A 21,475-nucleotide genomic window follows, 5' to 3' on the forward strand; every position below is an offset into this window, starting at 1 on the left:
TTAAAGTTTTTTATTTTTTGTTTTTACATTATGACACGTGTATGCTCTTAGGAACCCATGACATGTGTTTAACCGTTAGCATTTTAATGGAAAAACTATACCAATTCGGTCTTTTTTCAAACCACAAGTACCATATGTGATACGAATAAAAGCACAGGAGAGAAAAAATAAAATTTCCAAACCACATGTACCAATAAGATGTTTAACCCAAAATTTAAAGGCTATATACTATGGTCAATTTTGCGAGATAGTTCATGTGGGAATCAATTGTTTAGATAAGTTATTAGACAGTCTCAAGTTCATTTGGATAACTGGTCGGGTCTTACGTAGGTTCTCTCACAAAAGATGCTTTCCAATTTGAGCACCTAATTGTTATATATATCTCAATCCTGACTTTCTCACCTAGGGGTGTGCACGGGCAGTTTTTTGCCCTTTTTAGCCCAGCTCCTCCGCACCCTTGCAGGTTGCATAAATCCAACCCATGAACCCCTAAATGTAAGGGAAATCCGTGGTGCGGGTATGTGTGGGGCGGTCACGTGCGGGCCGAGGGGCACGGGTTTGCGAGGTGAGGCCAAAAACACATCAATGCCTTCGAGGAGCTCAAGCCACATAAATTTTATGTAAAAGCCTTCAAGCCTCATAAATTCAAAGCCGCCAAATCAAATCAAACACAAAAACAAACCCAAAGATCGGTACAGTGTGAAGAGAGGAGAAAAATGAAGAGAAGAAAAAATACTCGAGGATAACTAAGTTAGGGTTTTGGTGAAGGACTAAAGGTTAATTTGAAGATGACGAAGTCATGAAGAGGCAAAAATCGGCGCAATTAGGGTTTTAGTGAAGGACTAAAGGTTGAAGATCAAAGATCAACGATCAACGCAGTGTGAAGAGAAGGGGAGGGCCAGGAGGCTGCGGCGCTAGGGCGAAGGGCGATGGCGAACTGAAACTCTGGAAGTGGAAGAAAAGAAAGAAAAAAAAAATGAGAGGAGGAGAGGGGTGCGGCGCTAGGGTTAGTGTTTTAGGAACTTAGGGTTTCCACCTTTATGGTTTATTCTATATATATATATATAATCAGGGGGCCGGGTCCTTGGAATTTTGAAAAACTTAAACCTGTACCCCGCCCCGCACGGTTTGATAAAAAATCAAACCGTGTTTCATGTTTTTGATGCGGAGCGAGCTGAAAGGCTTGAGAGGGGAGGGGGGGGGGCTCGTGGGTCTTGCACACCCCTATCTCACCTAATAACCTCTCTCTCCCATATGTCCCTCTCTCATAACATTTTCAAACGCTCTCTCTCCCTATCATACTTACCATACCTATGGATTGGAGATTCTCGTTGGCCTAGAGCCGATGCCACTATGATGATTCTATATATCTCTTGTTTGGCAGGTGGCAACCCAATCCAACCATGCAAAAATCTACATTTACATTCACTCCAAACTGCCAATAAATGGCTCGAACTCTTTAATTCCATCACGAGCAAACATCATAATGAAGGCTTACACCACTTATTGCTAGCTTGAACTGTTTTTTCTTCCTTCAGTGAATGTGTTTCAACTACTCTTTTGATTCTTTACCTTGGACACGGGACTTACATTCTTCTCCAAACTAATTAATCATGCAGTACACGAGAATAGTTTCCATAGCTAATCTTGTGGCTTCTCAAGGGACAATGTTGAAGTATATATATATATATATGCTTTTCAGATGGCCATAGAAGAAATAACTTCTTTTAACCCCAAGGGGTGGCCTAAATGGTAAGGTTTGCGGATATTATTCCTTGAGATTTCGAGTTTGAATTCGACTAAGAGCTATCTTTTTCTTGGGGCCAACCATTCAGGCATAGCCCATGTTTAAAAGTTTCATTTCTATAGTGACATCAGAGATGGGGCCAATGATTAATTTGGTGATTTGATTGGGCCTCTGTACTTAGAAGATTATTACGACTACGTGTGATATAACAGAGAATGATGTATGCTCGATTATAAATGATTCAGGATACTCTGAATAACAAAAAAAAAAAAAAAATAAATAAAAAATTCTTTTTCTTGGTGGAAGTGAAAAAGTAATTTTAAAAATATGATCTCAGATTCTCGCTTTCATTTTCCACAGGCCAATATCTCATAGGGCTGCATTTAAAGAAAATAAATTATAATTATAATTATTATTGTTATTATCTCGATCCTGTCAGGGGTCACTTTCAAAGTCATGCACAATGGACAGCCCGTAATGATGGTTGTGCCCCATTGTGTATGAAGGTCAAAACTCAAAATCCTTTTACTCACGTGCCCATCATTAGTAAACCCCACCCGTCTCTCTGTCTGTTTCACTCGAGAGCTATCGAAATTGGACTTTTTTTTTTTTCTTTCTTTTTAATTAAATAAGGGAAGAGTTACGTAAAAGAGATAATTCTTTCCACTCTTACCGAAAGGAAGAAAGAGTATTGGACTCCTATAAATAAAAATGATGTGGATTCTATAATAATATATTTAAATAGTACTAAAATAATTACAAATTGTATGAAATTGGTCAAACAAATGACATGGTCTTCTTAAGGAGCTGCACAATACGATTACAGAAGCACAGATTAAAGTGAATCTATCTGAACCCCCACTTATAAATAGTGACAACTACCGGAATGAGGCTGAAGCAGTAGAGCTACTGTTAAAATTTGAATTCAAGACAACATAATATAGATGCACAACACAAATCTAGTTACAAAAATCCCTACTAAAATATTAAACCAATAAAAAGTTAAGAAGAAATCATAACCCATAAAACACAAAAGCAGCATAAAATAAAAGATGCTGCAAAAAACAAAAGAAAAACAACAAAAACCTCATAAACAGCTACAGTAGTGGAGGAGAGTGGCATATAACTGACCGCTGGAGGGGCCATGAGTCAGTGAGACGATTTCACGCACCGGCGCGTGGAAGGCTGACGGCAACAGGAGAGAGAGCGATGGGAAGGTGGGTGGCTAGCTCCAAATTATGATGGATGAGCGCGTGAGGGGTGGTGCTGGAGTAGACTTCCATATCTAATCTTAAAAAAAATCAAATTCAGGACCCGTTACAAGACTGAAAACCGGCCGGCCGAGGGGTGAGGAGAAAAGACACTGGGCAGCACAGCGGCAAGGAACGGGCCAGGGGCGGTGGGGAATTGTAATCCTTTTTGGAAATATTTTCTATATTAGATGTGGGATTTAATTAATTCGGCTTAGCTACATTTTGATTATGTCAGATAAAGGTTAATCAATTTTACACAGTGCGAGAGTTTGGACTCATCGATTTATGTCCCCGATTAATTTTGATGAATTGGTCACACCGACCTAATTAATCTGAGTACTACGTATGCTAATTATCCTTTAAAAAAAAAAAAAAAATTGTGCCGCAAGCATGCAAAATAAATACTAAATTAAATTTAAGGAACATGAATGGTTGACTTTCGTTGTTGTTATGATTATTACTCTTATTAATTATTATAATTATTTTCTAAAATCTTGATTGCTTGTGGTGGAGGGAGTTATTGGGGGAATATGGTAGGTGTGAACTATGAAGCACATATTGTAGTCTCATTATACTGATCAATCACATGCACGTCGGTCGTGGACGGTTGAGATATTGTTTACGTTAATCCAGCTTAATCTTGTGATTTCTCTTCGCTTTGATTTGCTGACGGGCTTTAGTCAAATTCTCTTTGAGCTGAAAAAAGCTGTTTCCCGTATTGGCCTTAAATTCTCAATGAGACGGGCGACGGGCAGCATTGACTTGAGCTGCCCTGTGAATAAATAGAATGCGTATTTTTAGCATGCAAAATATATATAACTTCCATCAAGCTGCCATAGAAAACAAATTTGACAGAATCATCGTGGATGGATCGGAGATTCCTTCACAGTCACTCAAGGTCTCCAAATTGCCACCTAACCACACTTGGGAAACTATTGGTCTTTCTCAGTTCTTTAACCACGTGTACGAGGAGGATGACTTGTTATTAGATTGTTTGAATTTTACAGAAATTAAAATAATTTAAGAAAGAAGACAGTAAGATCCATCTGTTATGGATAACCAAAAAAATGCGAGGCTCACTTGCCTGAAAGCAGGTAACTTTCGTTGCAACTCTTTCGACCAATTTCTTTTGACAACATTCCTTCAAGCATGCTTTCCTTACTTTCTTTCTTTCTTTTTTTTTTTTTCAAAAAGATCTAGCCGTAGAGATCAATTGTAGTTATTCTATTAGGGCGTAACCATAATAGCACTTAACCGCTAGGAGTCGCATAAGAGAGATCTAGATGGTGGAAACTGCATGCGCTTCCTCAAGTCCGATTTGAGCCATAGCTTGACTCAATGCCACCAGAACATCAATGAAAATCAATGTAGTTTACACTAATCAGGCATAAAGATTCTCATTTCGAAATTCAAAACCATGTCTAGTGTGTATTTAACTGCTTTAAATTTTTTTTTTAAGCCATTGAACCACCACCGTAGAAGATACTTGATCTCTCCCTTAACAGGGAAAAATCCCGGCCCCTATGTATTTGTTTTTTGTTTGTCTGTTCCTGCGTGGTAGTGCTTTCTTTGTTTTCCTACTATTTTCGATCTGTTCTTGTTTCTGTTGTAGTTGTGCTTTCTCTTCTATTAAAAAAAAAAAAAAAAAAACTGCCGCCTAAGAGAAACAAGGAAATGGAATAAGCAAAGCATTTATTCAGGCTGCCAATACAGTAATTTCCAAAGCTAACAGAAGGTTGGGAAAACGAAATGAAATTAATTAGACCGGCGGTGAGTTTCGGATCTGCATGTGATTCATGTGAGAATGACATCCGTGGTTTTCTTTTCCTCCAAAAAAGAATGTCACATTCAATTTGGTCATCAAATATTAATTCCGCTATACCTATCAACCAAGTCACCCAATTAATAAAGGAACAGGATTTTTTTATTTTTTATTTTTTATTTTTATGGTATTTTATTTTATTGCATTAACCATATATAAAATATTACGTTATTTAAGTTTTTGGACAAAAATTTTCTACAAAACTATTTGTTAGAAATTTTTTACAACCCACATATAAAAATGACATATGTCCTTTAAGCATGTGAAAAACACATATTTTTTTTATTAATATTATTAAAAAAAATATGTGAAATGTACATGATATTAAAACAACATATATTTCTTACATGCTAAGAGATACATGTCATTTTTATATGTGGGTGGTAGAAAATTTCTGTCCTAAATTTTTTATATAATGTGATAATTTATTCATTAAATGCAACGAAATAAGATTAGTAAAAGAAAATTTAAAGTGAGTAGCAATCAAGGGCGAGATTGGTGGCGGCTTAGGTTCAACTGTTCATCCGTGTCTTCCGCATTTACGCTACTCATGACTCACGAATGATATCTTTTTTCTTTTCTTTTCGTTTTGTTTTTATAAAAAAATGGAAACGAAAAGAAAAGAAAAGAAAAGAAAGAAATGAGTATGAATGATAGGGTTGGAGAGGATTCGCTTGTGTCTGAAGCAAAATTATTCATCAGCGGAAGCGCGTTAAGTGCGCCGAATCCGAGCACGTACAGTGCAACCTTAGAAACAGGCATTTTTGGTTAATAAAAGAACAACTGGTCAAAAAGGAGTTTCAACTGGGGAAAAAGAAATTGCTACAGTTCTAGGAAAATTTCGCACTTACCCGGTGAAGCTGTCTTCCCGCGTTGTTGTTATTTAAGGCTGTCTCTACTACCTTTTCCACTGTGACACAAAACAACAGAACCCCCCATTTATCTGGTAATGGTTCCCATTTGTTCTCTTCAAGAACTAACATTCTATTTTTGGTAATGTCCGACTAATGGTGGCTTTGATCAGTGGCCAACTTTGCAGATTCAATGGAAAAGGCAGTCTTGCTCCATGTGATTTTTGGAGTTTTGGCTGTTTTGGGTGTTTCTCTGGTGGAAGCAGACGACCCATATAGGTACTATACCTGGACGGTGACTTATGGAACTCTTTATCCTCTGGGTGTTCCCCAACAGGTTGGTAATTTTACCCTTCTTGTACTCTTTAGATCCAAGAGATGGGGATTCGGGCTTCTAAAGTTTTTGGTTTTTGAAGGTAATCCTTATCAACGGCCAGTTTCCTGGTCCTAGACTCGATGTGGTGACTAATGACAATATCATTCTCAACCTCATCAACAAGTTGGACCAGCCATTTCTGCTGACATGGTGAGTTTTTCTGCTGTCCACTTGCCTAATGTATGTTTCCATGTTATGTTAATTTGGAAATGTGGGGGAAGACAGCAGTTTTTCTTCGTTGAATAACTTCAACTTTTGATAGTTTCTTGGATGTATTTGGTACTTTTTCTTTTGGTAAGTAGATGTAGTTGATATTAACAATTGATGAGTGTGATGAACATTAAACGGAGGGAATAAGATTGGTATAATTCGGAAAGTTTCAGTTGCTCAGCACCATCTTTCTTCCTTTAAATATCTGGGTGTTTCAAAATCTTAATTTCTTTTACTTTCCTGCTTGGTCTATGCCACTTTACTGCTTAGCTTTGTAAAATTGAATTGAGAGAAACACTAATGTTCTAATACATTTAGGCTATATAGGTCCATCATATTCTAACACATTTAATTAAACGGGTCAAATCTCACAATCCTAATTCACTAATTTCGTGTTGGATTCATATCAAATTCACGGATCGTGTCAAAAATTGTCAGCCATAGTGTCGCGTATTGGTTTCGGGTCGTGTCAAGGGATAGATATAAGACTATATAGGTCAACCTTAACCTGTCCCATTTAATTAAACGGGTTAAACCCTGAATCCTAACTCGTTAATTTCGGGTTGAGTCGTGTTGGGTTCACAGGTCGTGCCAAAAATTGTAGCCCTAGTTGTAGGTTTGTTTGAAGCACTGTTACTAGCATGATCTGAAATCTGCATTTGCTGTTTCTTTACCTTTATATCTGTTTAGTTGAGTGTGGCATTAAAATCAACAATTTGGTTTACTGATTGCTTGTTTTACGACAAGCAGGAATGGAATTAAACAGAGGAAGAACTCATGGCAAGATGGAGTATTGGGTACCAACTGTCCTATCCCTCCAAACTCTAACTACACTTACAAGTTTCAAACTAAGGATCAGATTGGGTCGTTCACATATTTCCCATCAACTTTACTGCACAAAGCTGCTGGAGGGTTTGGAGGACTTAATGTGTATGAGAGACCTCAGATTCCAATCCCTTTTCCAAATCCTGATGGAGATTTCACTTTGCTTATTGGTGATTGGTATAAAATCAACCATAAGGTCAGCAGGATATAATTTTTTTTTTCCTTTGTTTATACTCACAATATTTCATTGAACACTGCTATCCTTTATGGGAATGGATTTTTTTATGTGCATTTGTTTCAGAGATGATTACATGAACTCTATGTTTTAGTACTAGAATTTTCTTTACCAGTTAATAAAGTCTCCTACAATCATTTCTGAATATGCCAAAGCATCACTATTGGATGTCATCATTTTAATAGGGATTTGTGAATCTAATCAGGGACAGGGATTTCAGACTATGAGCCAAATTTAACTTGTTTGATGTTCTTTCTTACGCTTCCCCTGTGACAATAGCATTGCATGTAAAACAGCTGGTCAGATGCTATATAGTTAAGCTTTTTAGTTATACTTCATTCCACTTGTCTTACAAACCAAATGGACCATTCTTCCTTTGTATTACTCTTTTCTTTTTCCTTGGGCTGAAATTTGAGCTCCATTTGATAGTTCAGACCACCAGGTAAAAAACTAGAAGATTTATTATAGGTTTGGGCTGAAGTGGTTGTTTAAGCTTCTGAGTCTTTCTTTCCTTTTCTGCTGATATCTCAGCAATCAAAGAGGGTAAGGTGAATATTTTGCAAGTCTAGCTGGGTCTTTAGACCATTTAAGGGCTGGAAATCATTTCATTGCGAAGGTTGGCTGCCTTCTCTACATTCTAGAAACATCGGTTTAGTGCCACATGCTACCTAAACATAGTTGATTGATGCACATTTACATTCCTGTAGTGCTCCTGACGGTACCTGTCTTGTTTAGACCTTTTTTTTTTTTTATAATTTTTCGTGATGTTTGCAGACATTGCAGCAAAATTTGGACACGGGAAAATCTCTCCCCTTTCCTGATGGGGTCCTTATAAATGGCCAGGGTCAGAATACCTTCAGCGGTGATCAAGGTCATTTTCAAAATTTGAATGATTATATTCTTGATTCATTGAAGAACAGTTTAGCACCTGGCTAATTCTGAGTAAATCTTATTTGCACTCTTATCGAAAACGTTTTACTAACATCTATCTGCTTTTTAATCTTTCAGGCAAAACCTATATGTTCAGGATCTCAAATGTGGGCTTGTCAACCTCATTGAACTTCAGGATTCAAGGCCATAAATTGAAGTTGGTTGAGGTTGAAGGATCTCATACTGTTCAAAACATTTATGACTCTCTTGATGTACATGTTGGTCAATCTGTGGCTGTCTTAGTAATCTTAGATCAGGCTCCAAAGGACTACTACATCGTCGCATCTACACGATTTACTAAGAGTGTTCTTACAGCAACTGCAGTTTTACACTACACAAACTCTCACACCCCTGTCTCTGGACCCTTGCCCACTGGTCCTACTTACCAAATACATTGGTCTATGCAGCAAGCCAGAACCTTCAGGTATGACAATAAGAAGCCTTGAGCGGAATAAGTCTTAGAATAATTGGAGATACAAGTTTATAGTATAATGCTTTGAGTTTGATTCTTCTAAAATTTGTTCTCCTTAAAGGTGGAATTTGACAGCAAGTGCAGCGAGGCCGAATCCTCAGGGCTCGTACCATTACGGGAAGATAACGCCAACAAAGACAATTGTGTTGGCCAATTCAGCACCTTTAATAAATGGAATGAAGCGTTATGCTGTTAACAGGGTCTCCTACATTAATCCTGACACCCCTCTGAAACTTGCTGATTATTTCAACATCCCTGGAATCTTCAGTGTAGATACCATCCAGTCGCTTCCCTCTAGTGGTCCTCCATCCATAGCTACCTCTGTTGTGCCAGCATCCCTCCATGATTTTCTTGAAGTTGTTTTCCAAAACAATGAAAACACCATTCAATCTTGGCACCTTGATGGTTATGATTTCTGGGTTGTTGGGTAAGACAGTTTGCTTCATTTGTCTTAATTCTTGTGAGTTAAGCAGGTTCTAATAATTATTATTTCAACAATTATGCAGTTTCGGTTCCGGACAGTGGACACCAGCCAATAGAAAAACCTATAATCTCGTTGATGCTTCGACTAGACATACTGCTCAGGTAACTAAACGAATCTAGATGTACTGTGCGGTTGATCTTTTTCTGGATCATAACTGGAATGCCTGGCCTATTGTTTGGGTAGCGGCTCCCCTCCAATCAGGGAGCCTCCCATTTTTAATTGGGAGGACGCCACATGCATAACAATACATTTAACGGCTAAAATTCATCTCCCAACTGTTATAACATAAATTAAATGATTAAATTTACATCTTCCTATCAGCTTAAGTTTTTTGGATAATTGATGATTTAACATGGTATCAAAGCAAAGGTCCGAAGTTCGAACATTATTTCCGTCATTCACCTCTTATTTCAATTAAATATTTCATGTGTTGGGCCTTACTTATTAGGGGAAAGTTTGAGCGGTATGTGAGGGGACGTGTCATAATATAAATTAAATGATTAAATTCATATTTTCCAATCGGCTTAAACTTTTGGGAGAAGTGGTGATTTAACACCACCGCGTCAACGTTGGCCTCTTCTCATTCTTTTTTTTTCCCCTCTCTGAGAGGATTGATCATTAGCACATACTACACATTTTTAGATCTACTAGTCAAATAACATTGATCATTAGCCCAACTCTGTTTAGTCCTTTTTCTGCAATAATCCTTTGGATCTTTGATAAGAGTAGCATCTTAAATGCTTTTCAATTCTGAAATTTTTTCGTAAGCAATGCCATGCATACTGACTATCCAGACTTGCCAATCATCACTAATCTCTTTGGACTCAAAAGAAATTGACCATTTGCATATTATCCTTAAGTACCTCTCACCACATCAGTCAGCATGGGGATTAGAACAGCGCACAATTTAGTCGGGAAATTTAGTATCTTCCTTGGTTATCCGTTCAACTTAAAATTTAGAGTAATGTTACTCTTCACACTTAGATTTTCACGCTATCTTCACATTAGCTGATGTGACGTATTTTAAGTGAATGAGGATGATTCTTTTAAATTTGAAATTTATTTTCCTGATGTGCTCGCATATTCTTGCAGGTGTATCCAAACTCTTGGACAACTATATTGGTCTCCTTGGACAACCAAGGTATGTGGAACATGAGGTCTGCAATATGGGAAAGGCAGTACCTTGGGCAACAATTCTATCTCAGGGTCTGGACTCCGGTTCACAGCTTTGCCAATGAATATGACATTCCTTCTAATGCTTTACGCTGTGGCAAAGCCGTTGGACACCAGTAGTCGTAGGACATATTTTATTTATTTCAATTTTCTTCTACCAGTCATGAGGGTTTGACTGCAACACAAGACATTGAGGGGGGGAGAAAATAGCTAGAGTTTACTTTTATGTTTGTCTCATAAACTTCTTAATTTGCTTGTATGATTATGTGTTAATTCTAAAAGTTTGGATACATTTTATTCTGAAAGTTTGTTGTCTGATAAATTTATGACCAAAACGATCGAGCTTCAAAATTCTTGACCAAAAATACATGCAAATTCAGAGAAAACAACCAGTAAAAAGAGAGAAGAAAAACCTTCGAGGTTGGCCTGGCCTGGCCGGGCTTGACAACCTGTTTAGACTAAGCAAAACACTCAAACAGATTCATTTATGTTCACAAACATAGACAGAAGGTCGATCACACTCGTCTTGATGGATTGCTTGAAGTTCAAGTGAAAGAAGAATAAGGCAACTAACTATTTTGTGACAGAATCTGTGAGTAGGCAACAACTGTATTTGCATGACCATTTTGCTGGTTAATCAAGTCTAGAGTAGCTTGAGGAATGGTGATCATGAATGTTGGAAACGGAGGACGGACAGTTCTTGGGTCAAGTGGCTTTTGGCTGTCATTTACTTCACAAAATCCATACCAAAATCAATGAATCTTCAAGTGACCATCGAAAATGGCCGGCGCTTCTACTTGTAAGGGTGAAGGGTTGTTAAAGACGTGATTTTAATCATTAATTCAAGAGTGTTGTTGGAGGTATACCATCAATTTTACTATATTTCATTACGAATTGACGTGACAGTGCTATGTGTAGTATTGTAATGACAGTCACGTCAGTCACACAGTTCTAATCCTCTCTTCTACATTTATGCTTCTGTCCATTTGTCGCTATGGCCCATCTCCTCCGTCACAGCTTCCACACTCGCACCGATGACGCCAACCACCTAGTTTTTGCCTCCGACAAAAGGGTGGCTCACGCGATCAGCCCCACAAAAAGATCCACGATCTAGTCGTGGGTCTCTATGGAAGGAGACACATGGTCAGGTTGTGGCTCTCAATGGTTAGAGATCCACGGCCAGGCATGAGGTAGACAAACCACCCTAGTGGGTTATTTTAGAGGTAGGAACTGACGTGAGTACCATGTGAATTACCATGTCAGTTTAGTGAGTGACGTGATAACACCCATATGAATGCCACATCAATTTCTAAGGAAAAATGTAGTAAAATAGCAGCTTCAATTCTTGATGCAACTGGCAAAGTGGGTATTGTTATATAGGACAACTTAAACCGTCATAGGGAAGATTATAGTAGAATATGCTTTTTGGTTTAATTGATCGAGTTGCATCATAGGCACATGACCAGAATTCAATTTCACATGTTTGGAATTAAGCGCGCGGTATTCTAGCAAATTCCCCTTGTAATTCTTCTATCTTGTGTTCCCTATGAGATCTGTTCTTGGGATAGCCGACTAGTTGACTTGCCCATGATCAATAATTAAAGCTTCTAGTTGACTTGAGGATTTTTAATTACAGACTTTTTCCTATGAACATTGAACACCATACAAGGTGTCTCATGCCATAAGTCGAGCCAAATGCAAAAGAAACTACAATATTGCCCAATTTTATCACAATCGTGTGAAATTTATAAGCAATTTTTTTCTAGCCAATTATAAAGTCATCAAAAATACACATATATTTAACTAAATAAAAAAATTTCTATGCATGGGTCCGTCCCTGCTTAAGAGAGTTTGGTAAAGTTTTTGAAAATATTAAAATTGCGAAGTATTTTCAGTGGGGGGTCACAATTGAAAAGGTGTTATATGTGGGTCAAAAATAAAAATAAAAAAATCATTTGGTAAATTGAGATGTGTATTTATGAAAGAAGGGGTTAAGTGTAATTTCTTCAAAATATTAATAAGTATATATATATATATATATAAACTAAATTAGATTCATTTGATTGAAGCCAAAACATAAATTATCAGTTGTATTTTTATTTTATTTTTTTGATAGAGCAGAAAGCAAATTTGAGAAGCGTCAAAACATAGAAAAAGGAGTACGTACTGGATCGAACACTTCAACAACATTTCAATTTGGGAGTCCTCGGAAGCTATGAAAATCGAAGACAGATCCGATCCAGACTACCCTCCCACTGTCTATGGCTTCTAGATCTGCTTCCATCATGTGACAGACAGCTCCCTCCCAGCAGAAAACACTATATTCAATTTGGTAACTTAATTTCAAGTTTCAACTCCTTTTAAAAACAAAAACCAATAAAAAAACAAAAAAACAAATGCAAAGACGTACAGCTTCTCTTGCTCCTCTCTCCGCGTTAACTCCGATATATTATAAGTCGGTCTATGCATTATCATATATATCCACTCTCGGCGGCGGTGCTTCCGCTTTTTAGATCTTCCTTTCACTCTTCCCGCCACCGACGAATCCACGTCCAAGTCTTCAACCCACATGCACACTTTCACGTTTGAGCAGTTGATTTATGTATATATATATATATATATTTTTATTTTAATCCAATAAATTGATCTGGTCAAATTAGCAACTGGGGTCCAATATTAATTTTGAGCTCGAATGATCAGTTTGAGCATGAAGTGCGCCGCAAAAGAGTTTAGGGTTCCTCGGTGTTCGCGTCCACTCTGGCACCGCCTGGATCTTCCTTCAATTCTGCTTGTACGTGCATGCTTTTCTTTTTATATAAGGTGTTATATGTTTACGTACAATTCCACCTCCTTCGTTCTGTTCTCTCGTTAGGAAATTGGAGTACTTCAGGTAAGCTGCAGATGCATGCCATGAAGTCGCAGGCCATTTTCCTGTATTTTTTCCTTGGAATCTTAGCTTGCGTGAAGGCAGAAGACGCATATAGATATTTTACATGGACAGTTACATATGGAACAATTTCTCCTCTTGGTTTTCCTCAACAGGTTGGTTAATTTCTGGGTTCTGGCCCTTAACATGCATGTTACGTATATATATATAACGTAATAATTACATATTTTCTTTCACAGGCTCATCCTATAATTATCTGTTTTTGCTTTGGATAATTATTTTGTAGGGCATTCTTATCAATGGGCAATTTCCTGGCCCTACAGTCGATTGCGTGACTAATGACAACATAATTGTGGATGTTATCAATAAACTGGATGAACCTTTCCTCATTACATGGTTAGTACGTACTTCAATTTGTGACTACTGAATATGCAGATGGACCTTGCAGCTCTTTTGTAGGACGATTCATTTGTAGGGGATCCTAATTTGTACGTGTGTGTGTATATATATATATATATAAAAGAAAAACTTCACTTATAACTTATAATATTTCATCATTTTTACAATTAAGTACTCAAACTTTAAAAAGTGTCAATTTAAGATATTTATCTTTCAATTTTTTTCAATTTCAATCATTCGTTAGAATTTTCTGTTAAATCCTATCAAAATACCCTGTTTTTTTTTTTAAAAAAAAAAAATTTATAAAATTTTTCAAAGATGAACATGAGTATTTTGCAAATTCCTGAAATTCTGATCAACACCTAAATCCTTACAATTTGTTTTTGCCTTAAAAAAATAAGAATATTTTGAAAATTTTAATAGGGATTTAACGAAAAATTATAACGGAGTGTTGAAATTGAAAAAAAATTTGAAAGATGGATACTCTAAAGTAACACTTTTTAAAGTTTGAATACCTAATTGTGAAAGTGATGAACGATCAAGGGTTATAAGTGAAATTTTTTCATATATATATATATATATATATATAATTGTACGTCTAATATTTGTGAAGTATATATCAAGGAGGCCTAAGCCTAAGAAGAAAGGGCAAAACAATGGGAAATTATCAAATGCTAACTATATATGTTATTGGGATTTATATGTGGATATATATAATTCTTAAGGGGCTGGCCAGGGATCATTATTTTCTGTTGTTAATTACTTGATATTATGTCATATAAGTTAACTGGTTTTTTTTTTAAAAAAAAAAAAAAAAAAATTGGTGGGAAATAATTAACTAGGAATGGAATAAACATGCGAAAATCATCATGGCAAGATGGAGTGCTTGGAACGAATTGCCCGATCCCTCCAAACACAAACTGGACATACAAGTTTCAAGCCAAGGATCAGATTGGAACCTTCACCTACTTCCCTTCAACTCAACTCCATAAAGCCGCCGGGGGTTTTGGGGGTTTCAATATTGCACAAAGGTCCGTCATTTCAATCCCATATCCTCAACCTGATGGAGAATTCACACTGCTTGTTGGCGATTGGTACAAGGCCAACCACAAGGTTTGCACACATTTCTCTGCTTCTTCACTTTCATAGCTAGCTAGCTAGCAAGAATATTGCTCTAACACAACACGTACATATTTGTAGGCATTGCGGCAAAAATTGGACTCCAACATTCCTCTTCCTCTACCTAACGCTCTGCTCATAAACGGGGTTTCTAATACTTCTGTCTTCACAGGCGAAGCAGGTTTGTCGTAATTATCACCACCAAGTCTATTACTTTTCAAGGAAATTGTGGACAAATGTAGTGAGTTAGTTTTGGTTGGACTAATATTGTTTCAGGGAAAACGTACAAGTTGAGGGTGTCAAACGTGGGCATAGCAACTTCGATTAACTTCAGGATTCAGGGCCACGTGCTGAAGCTGGTTGAAGTAGAGGGAAGTCATTGTGTACAGGACACGTACGAGTCGCTTGACGTTCATGTGGGTCAATCGGTGGCAGTTTTGGTTACCTTACATGGGTCAGTCAAGGACTACTTCATTGTTGCTTCTTCCCGTTTCACAAAGCCTATTCTCACTACCACCGCAATTCTTCGCTATGCTGGTTCCAACACCCGACCCTCTAGGCCGCTGCCTATCGGTCCAACTTATCACCTTCACTGGTCTATGAAGCAAGCCAGGACCATCAGGTATATATACTTGACATCTTTCATTACTGGAGAGCTTTTAAATTAGTTATATATAATAGCTATATTTAGCTAATATTAGGTCGATCATTTACCCCTACAACATAGCTTTTAAAATAAAAGATTCTCATCCAATTTGAAAGTCTATTGTAACTTGGACTAATGTAATAATATTTAAAGAAAGGGAGAGAGAAAGGTGAAATGTGAAGAAAAAAAAACATAATAAAAAAAGGATTGAAAAATTATATTTTAAGAAAGTAAGTGGTGAAATAGATATAATCTTGCTAAAATTTGTATTGAAAAATGAGTAATTAAAATAGAAGAGATTGTTTTTTTAGTAGCTAAAATAACTCTTGTTACTAGAGGTGCTCTAACAAGTGAAATATCTCTTATACCAATAAAAAAAAACAAAAAACAAAAAACAAAAAATGTAAAACAACAAAAAAAGAAATAAAATAAAATAAATAACCAGACACAGCTGCCCTGTAGGTCGGCAAGTGTTCACTTTTTACCATTTTTTGAAATTTTTTAAAACAGAGTATTTTGGTCATTTTGGAATTCCTTTAGGATTAAAAATCTTGATAGATTGGTGGAATTAAAAGAGACCGAAAAATGAGATATTCATATTGCGACTTTTGATAATCCAAGATTAATATTGCAAATCCTGTGATAGATTTAGGGGTGTCACCGTGTAAGTGAAGTTTTCCATGTGTGTGTATATATAGATTTAGGGTCCGTTTGTTTTTACGATTTCAAAATGTGTGATTTGAAAAAGTGATTTTTAAAAACGCAATTAAACGTTTGGCAAAATCGCAATTTGGCCTTTAAAATCGCAGGTTAACCTTTAAAATTCTACGTTTTCAAAAAAGCGCCCCCTTACTTGCGATTTGAAAATACAATTTTTTGCATTTTCAAATCGTAATTTTTAAACAGTTTATTTTTTGCGATTTTGTTTAATATCGGACTTCTTGTCTATAAAATTGCAATCTCAAACGCACTCTTGGTGCTATTCATTGAGCTGATCAAGTTTTTTCATTTCGTGCGCGAAGGTTGAATTTGACAGCCAATGCTGCGAGGCCAAACCCTCAAGGATCATACCATTATGGTACCATACCGGTGACGAGGACAATTGTTTTAGAAAATTCTCAAGCCAAAATAGGCGGCAAGCTACGGTATGCTGTTAACGGGATCTCCTACATCAATCCAGACACGCCGTTGAAGCTTGCAGACTGGTTTAACATCCCCGGTGTCTTTGGCCTCAACACAATAAAGGACACCCCAACTCCTGGCCCTGCAATCCTTGCCACCTCTGTCATTGGAACTACCCTTCATGACTTCGCTGAAATCGTCTTCCAAAACAATGAAACCTCTGTCCAATCTTGGCACTTTGATGGAACCATTTTCTACATTGTTGGGTAGGCCTCTACATGACTACTTCTAATAATTAAATATATATATATATATATATATATATATATATATATATATATATATATATATATATATATATATATATATATATATATCTCGGAACTTGTACACTATTTTGGTTCAACGATAAATCATTCATCCTCTCTCTGTTCTCAAAACTTTCAGATATGGTTCTGGTCAGTCAGGGGCGGAGCCAGGGGGGGTCGAGAGGGGGCACATGCCCCCCCTCAACCTCCAAAAATATTTCTTACCTATAGTATAAAATTTTCTAGATGTCCTTTTTGCCCACCCTCAACTGCAAAATCTGGGGCAATCGAAACCCAATCACCAAACTTTAGGGGCAAACTTCAGTTGTAGAGAAGAGATGTCTGAAAATTTTTCTGAATGTTAGGTTTAGCCTGTTTAGGTTAGAACCAGATGAAAGGGGAAGAAGAAGATGAGAATCACGATGAGGCCTTAAACACACCGTTTTAATAAACTGTCGGATTGTTTGTAGCCTTGTGGCCTTGTGGTCCTGTGGGCCCAGCCTTAGCTTCTTTCTTTCCTTTGTTTATTTATTTGTTTTTTGTAAGTTACGTTAGTGGGCTTTGGGGGGAAAAAAAAAAATGTGGGCCACGTGGTGACTTACACAAAACAACGATGTGTCTAAAGTAAATACTTTAAAAAAAAAAAAAAAAAAAAAAAGGAAGAGGGAAAAAAAAGAAGCAAATAATACATTAAGGCCTAAATCAAGAAGAAAAAACTGAGCAAGAAATAAGGTCATTGACAGGGAAAAACAAATTTGCAAATTGCGATATAGATTTTTTTGAAATTCTAAAGTTTTTCTTTCAATTTGTCAATTATTTTTTATTCAAGTCTTTAACAATTTAAATCAAATGCTTTTTCATTTTTCATTTTTTTTTTAAAAAAATTCCTATTTCTTAAAAAATTTTAAGTATGCAATCGAACTTTAATTTTGATTAATCATATAAATTTAGACTGCTTAATTAAATTAATTGTTATGAATATATATAGATTTTCTTACATATTTTAATTGTATGAAGTATATAATCGTAGTTATATGAAATTATCAAGAAGAACAATGATTTTATTATGCGCCATTCAGATTCTAAATCAGCCGCAGAGGTAGATTTAACAAATATAAAATCATACCTTTGCTTAAGAATTTTTTTTGTTTTTTTACTATCCTAGTGATAGAGACTAAATTTAAATGACATATCTACCAAAAAAAAATTCCTGTCAACCAATTATGAAGACTCGCCGTAGATAATTGATAAAGTAACAAGTTAGGCTAGACTTACAAAATAAATTATATATTACATTTATATGTTTTAAACAATAATTAATTTTTTTTAGTTACATTTTTATAATATTTTTAATTAATTTTTGTTTAACTTTTTTTTTTCTTTCATAAAAATATATAAAAATAAAATATAAAATCATGACCCCCCTGAGTCAAAATCCTGGCTCCGCCACTGTGGTCAGTGGACACCCGACATGAGAAAACGCTACAATTTGGTTGACGCCATTACTAGGCACACTGTTCAGGTAAGTGAAAGCGAGTCTTTGTGGCTGTGGCTGTGGCTGTTTACAATTGAGGCTCTCATTTGATTAATATATATATATATGAAGATTTTAATTTTCATGCACGCTCGTATGAATCTGACATGACAGGTATATCCGAGGTCGTGGAGCGCAATATTGGTGTCTTTAGACAACAAGGGAATGTGGAACTTGAGGTCTGCAATTTGGTCGAGGAGATATTTGGGACAGGAATTATATGTGAGAGTTTGGAACAATGAACGCAGCGTCTTCACTGAGAATGATATCCCTCCCAATGCATTGCTTTGTGGCAAGGCCACGCACTCATAAAAATAATTTTCTTTTGTTAGTGTGTAATATTTTTTCTCTTTTTTTTTTTAGTTTGAAATTTCAGTTACGAGGGGGTGACTCTCAGGAAAAAAAGAAAAAAAACAAGAGGGGAAATAGGCTTAGAGTGATGGCTAGTGGAAAGTTTCAACTGTCATTAATTGTATTAGAGCACTTCCTATTCATAATTATAATAAACATTTCCCCACCATGTTTCCATTATTCCATTGATTTTTCAGTGATCTCTCTCTCCCTCTCTCTCTCTCTCTCCTGCGTTGAATCTCACAATTAGTCCCACGACAGCCCCTTGATCATTGGCCATTGCATTTATAAAATATTAATTTTTAATTGTGAGGCACTTTTTCACTTTTCAAATTAAAAATGAGGATAATAGTGGAAATTCAAAATAGGTGGAAAGTATTTGTTTTAGTTTCTTAAAATACGTTTTCTCAAGAGAGAGTTTTCAGTATTAAATCACTAATTAATTGTCTCAAAAGTTAAGCTCCTATTATAAGTGGTAATTTATCATGATATCATAGCCATTATTTAACACCAATTTTTATCCCTAATGGCTTGATCTGTGGAGTACTCCAAATTTTGTTTTCTTCATTTTTCCAGTGATGCCTCCCTCTTGAGACTCCTCGTCGCCATTCAATAACATTTTGCCTTGTATCCCTATCTTCTAAGCATCCTATCAAGCTTCTATCAGTCATGCCACGCACCTCCATGCATTGGACACCTTCATCATTTTCTATTGTAAACACAAGTTGTTTAAGTGGTTCAACAAATTTGACCTCAAAACGACAAGACTGACAAGTCATTTATCTCATAAAAGAAAAAAAGAACCGAAAAAAATAAAAATAAAATCGTTAAAAAAATGGCTATGCTTGTTCGCCCAGTCATTTGCCCTATTGTCGGTCCTGATTGTTGGCTCATACCATTTTTCGACCCACCATATGCCCATTTATCGGTCCAAGTCGGACCAATTCTTTGGCCCGTAGTTGGTCATGTTTTGGCCCACAAAAAATTTTAAATACAAACAAAGGAGGGCTTGGGCAACCCAAAATATAAACTATGAATGAAAGTACGCGGGTGCAATGCTTTTGAAGATGCGGGCCCTTTGTTTGAGGCACTGATGCCACAAAGCCGGAATCACCATTAAAGGTGCTATGAATGAAAGTACGCGGGTGCAATGCTTTCGAAGATGCGGGCCCTTTGTTTGAGGCACTAATGCCACAAAGCCGGAATCACCATTAAAGGTGATTTCACAAGTGTATTGAATCACAAGGACGCAAATACCAAAACATGGGTAAACTGGGGGAGAGGGATACAACAAATAAGCCCAATAAAACAAACAAACAAACACCAAAACAACAAATACAGCAGAAGTCATGTTGATGGAGGAGTGGGAGTCGTTCGTGACGGCACGTGAGGTCCACGCGCTGCCAAGGAGAGGCCTCTCAGCAGCCGGATACGCCGGCGAAGCCCAGAAACACCGAAGGCGGTCGAGGTGGAAAGCGGGGAGAACAAACATGGCACCCACGCACCGACGAGAGCAGAGAGCTCTCTGGAGCGTGTGTGCCACGCACGGGGGAACAGAAGCCGGAGGAGTGAACGACGACCGTTGGTGGAATCCGGAGACGCCGGTGAGGCCATTGGTGAAGTGCGTGTCTTGCAATTGTTTTTGGAGTGTAGATCTAAATCCAAAAAATTGAAACAAAACCCCTTGCCAAAAATTACAAAAAAACTCGGTGGACGGTGGAGGAAAGGAGCAAGAACAGCCCGTATATAGACTGAAGAAACGAAAAAACAAGGAAAAATCAAGTAAGATAGGTGAGTAGATGGAGCTTATGCCTTATCTCCAAAGGCTTGAAAAACAGAAGAGAAGCTAGATAGGTGGATAAATAGAGCTTATGTCTTATCTCCACAGGCCTTGAAAATGGTAAAGAAGCTAGATGGGTGAAGTAATAGGTGATGGAAAGTGAGAAGGAGGGGTGGTTGCGTGTTGGGGAGGGAAGCACAATACTTCCCTCCCATGGCGGTGTGCACAGGGGAAATATCAGGAAAGGGGATAGAGGAGAGAGAACAGAGCGTCCGGTTGGCTTAGAAATACAAGACGGATACAAATCATTACCCATTGGCCCACTGTTGTTAGCCTAGTTTTCTGCCCATATCTGGCCACCATTGTTTCCAGCTGACACTGTCTTCGGCAACCTTCCAGCCATCACTATCTCCAGCTACTACTATCTCCGCCAAACTTCTGTCTGTTTGCCACCGTCCTTGACTGTTGTTTATAGCCGCCACTTGCGGTCACCCATTATAGGCCATCATCGATTCATCTCCAACAACAGACGACATCGGCTCCATTGTCAAATTGAACTCACGGGTGGATATTGTTGTGAGTCACACCTAATTCCATCTCTAAACAAGCTCACATCCATCCTTATGTTTCTACTGCACATGATGACTACTTTCATCACCTCATCAGCACTTAATCAATGGATCCAAGGGGCGAGCTCACGTTCATACTTTTGAAGCTTGCCGCATCGAATCCATTTTAGAAAAAAGGAATCAATAATTTCTCTTTCCAAATCCAAGTTTTCAAAAACTTTCACCTTGAGCCTAAGGGAGATGTTCAATTATAGGGTTTCTATATAGGTTTGATAACTTTCCTATCTATTTATTTTCCGTATAGTTAGTTAATTGTAATCAAATCAACCTTATTTGTATTACATTCACCTACAACATTTTTTTTTTGTAATTAAATATGAAT

At 37.1% G+C, this 21,475-nt stretch overlaps 2 protein-coding genes across 2 annotated transcripts; both read left to right on the forward strand.

Annotated features, from left to right (window-relative positions):
* The first annotated feature begins 5,614 nt into the window (after positions 1-5,614).
* On the forward strand, positions 5,615-10,683 carry LOC133863610 (L-ascorbate oxidase homolog). Its single transcript, XM_062299640.1, has 9 exons — positions 5,615-5,768; positions 5,847-6,010; positions 6,090-6,199; positions 7,010-7,280; positions 8,094-8,190; positions 8,328-8,673; positions 8,783-9,148; positions 9,228-9,306; positions 10,298-10,683. Exons 2-9 carry the CDS (start codon positions 5,867-5,869, stop codon positions 10,496-10,498), a joined length of 1,614 nt encoding a protein of 537 aa, XP_062155624.1. The 5' UTR covers positions 5,615-5,768; positions 5,847-5,866; the 3' UTR covers positions 10,499-10,683.
* A 2,530-nt stretch (positions 10,684-13,213) lies between these two features.
* Positions 13,214-18,924, forward strand: LOC133862237 (L-ascorbate oxidase homolog). The gene is made up of 9 exons (XM_062298011.1): positions 13,214-13,420; positions 13,552-13,661; positions 14,507-14,777; positions 14,865-14,964; positions 15,060-15,405; positions 16,452-16,817; positions 16,999-17,007; positions 18,312-18,381; positions 18,508-18,924. The coding sequence occupies exons 1-9, from the start codon at positions 13,280-13,282 to the stop codon at positions 18,703-18,705; spliced, it is 1,611 nt and encodes a 536-aa protein (XP_062153995.1). The 5' UTR covers positions 13,214-13,279; the 3' UTR covers positions 18,706-18,924.
* The last annotated feature ends 2,551 nt before the right edge of the window (positions 18,925-21,475 follow it).

Source organism: Alnus glutinosa, chromosome 3 (genome assembly GCF_958979055.1).
Source record: "Alnus glutinosa chromosome 3, dhAlnGlut1.1, whole genome shotgun sequence".
Taxonomy (NCBI): domain Eukaryota; kingdom Viridiplantae; phylum Streptophyta; class Magnoliopsida; order Fagales; family Betulaceae; genus Alnus; species Alnus glutinosa.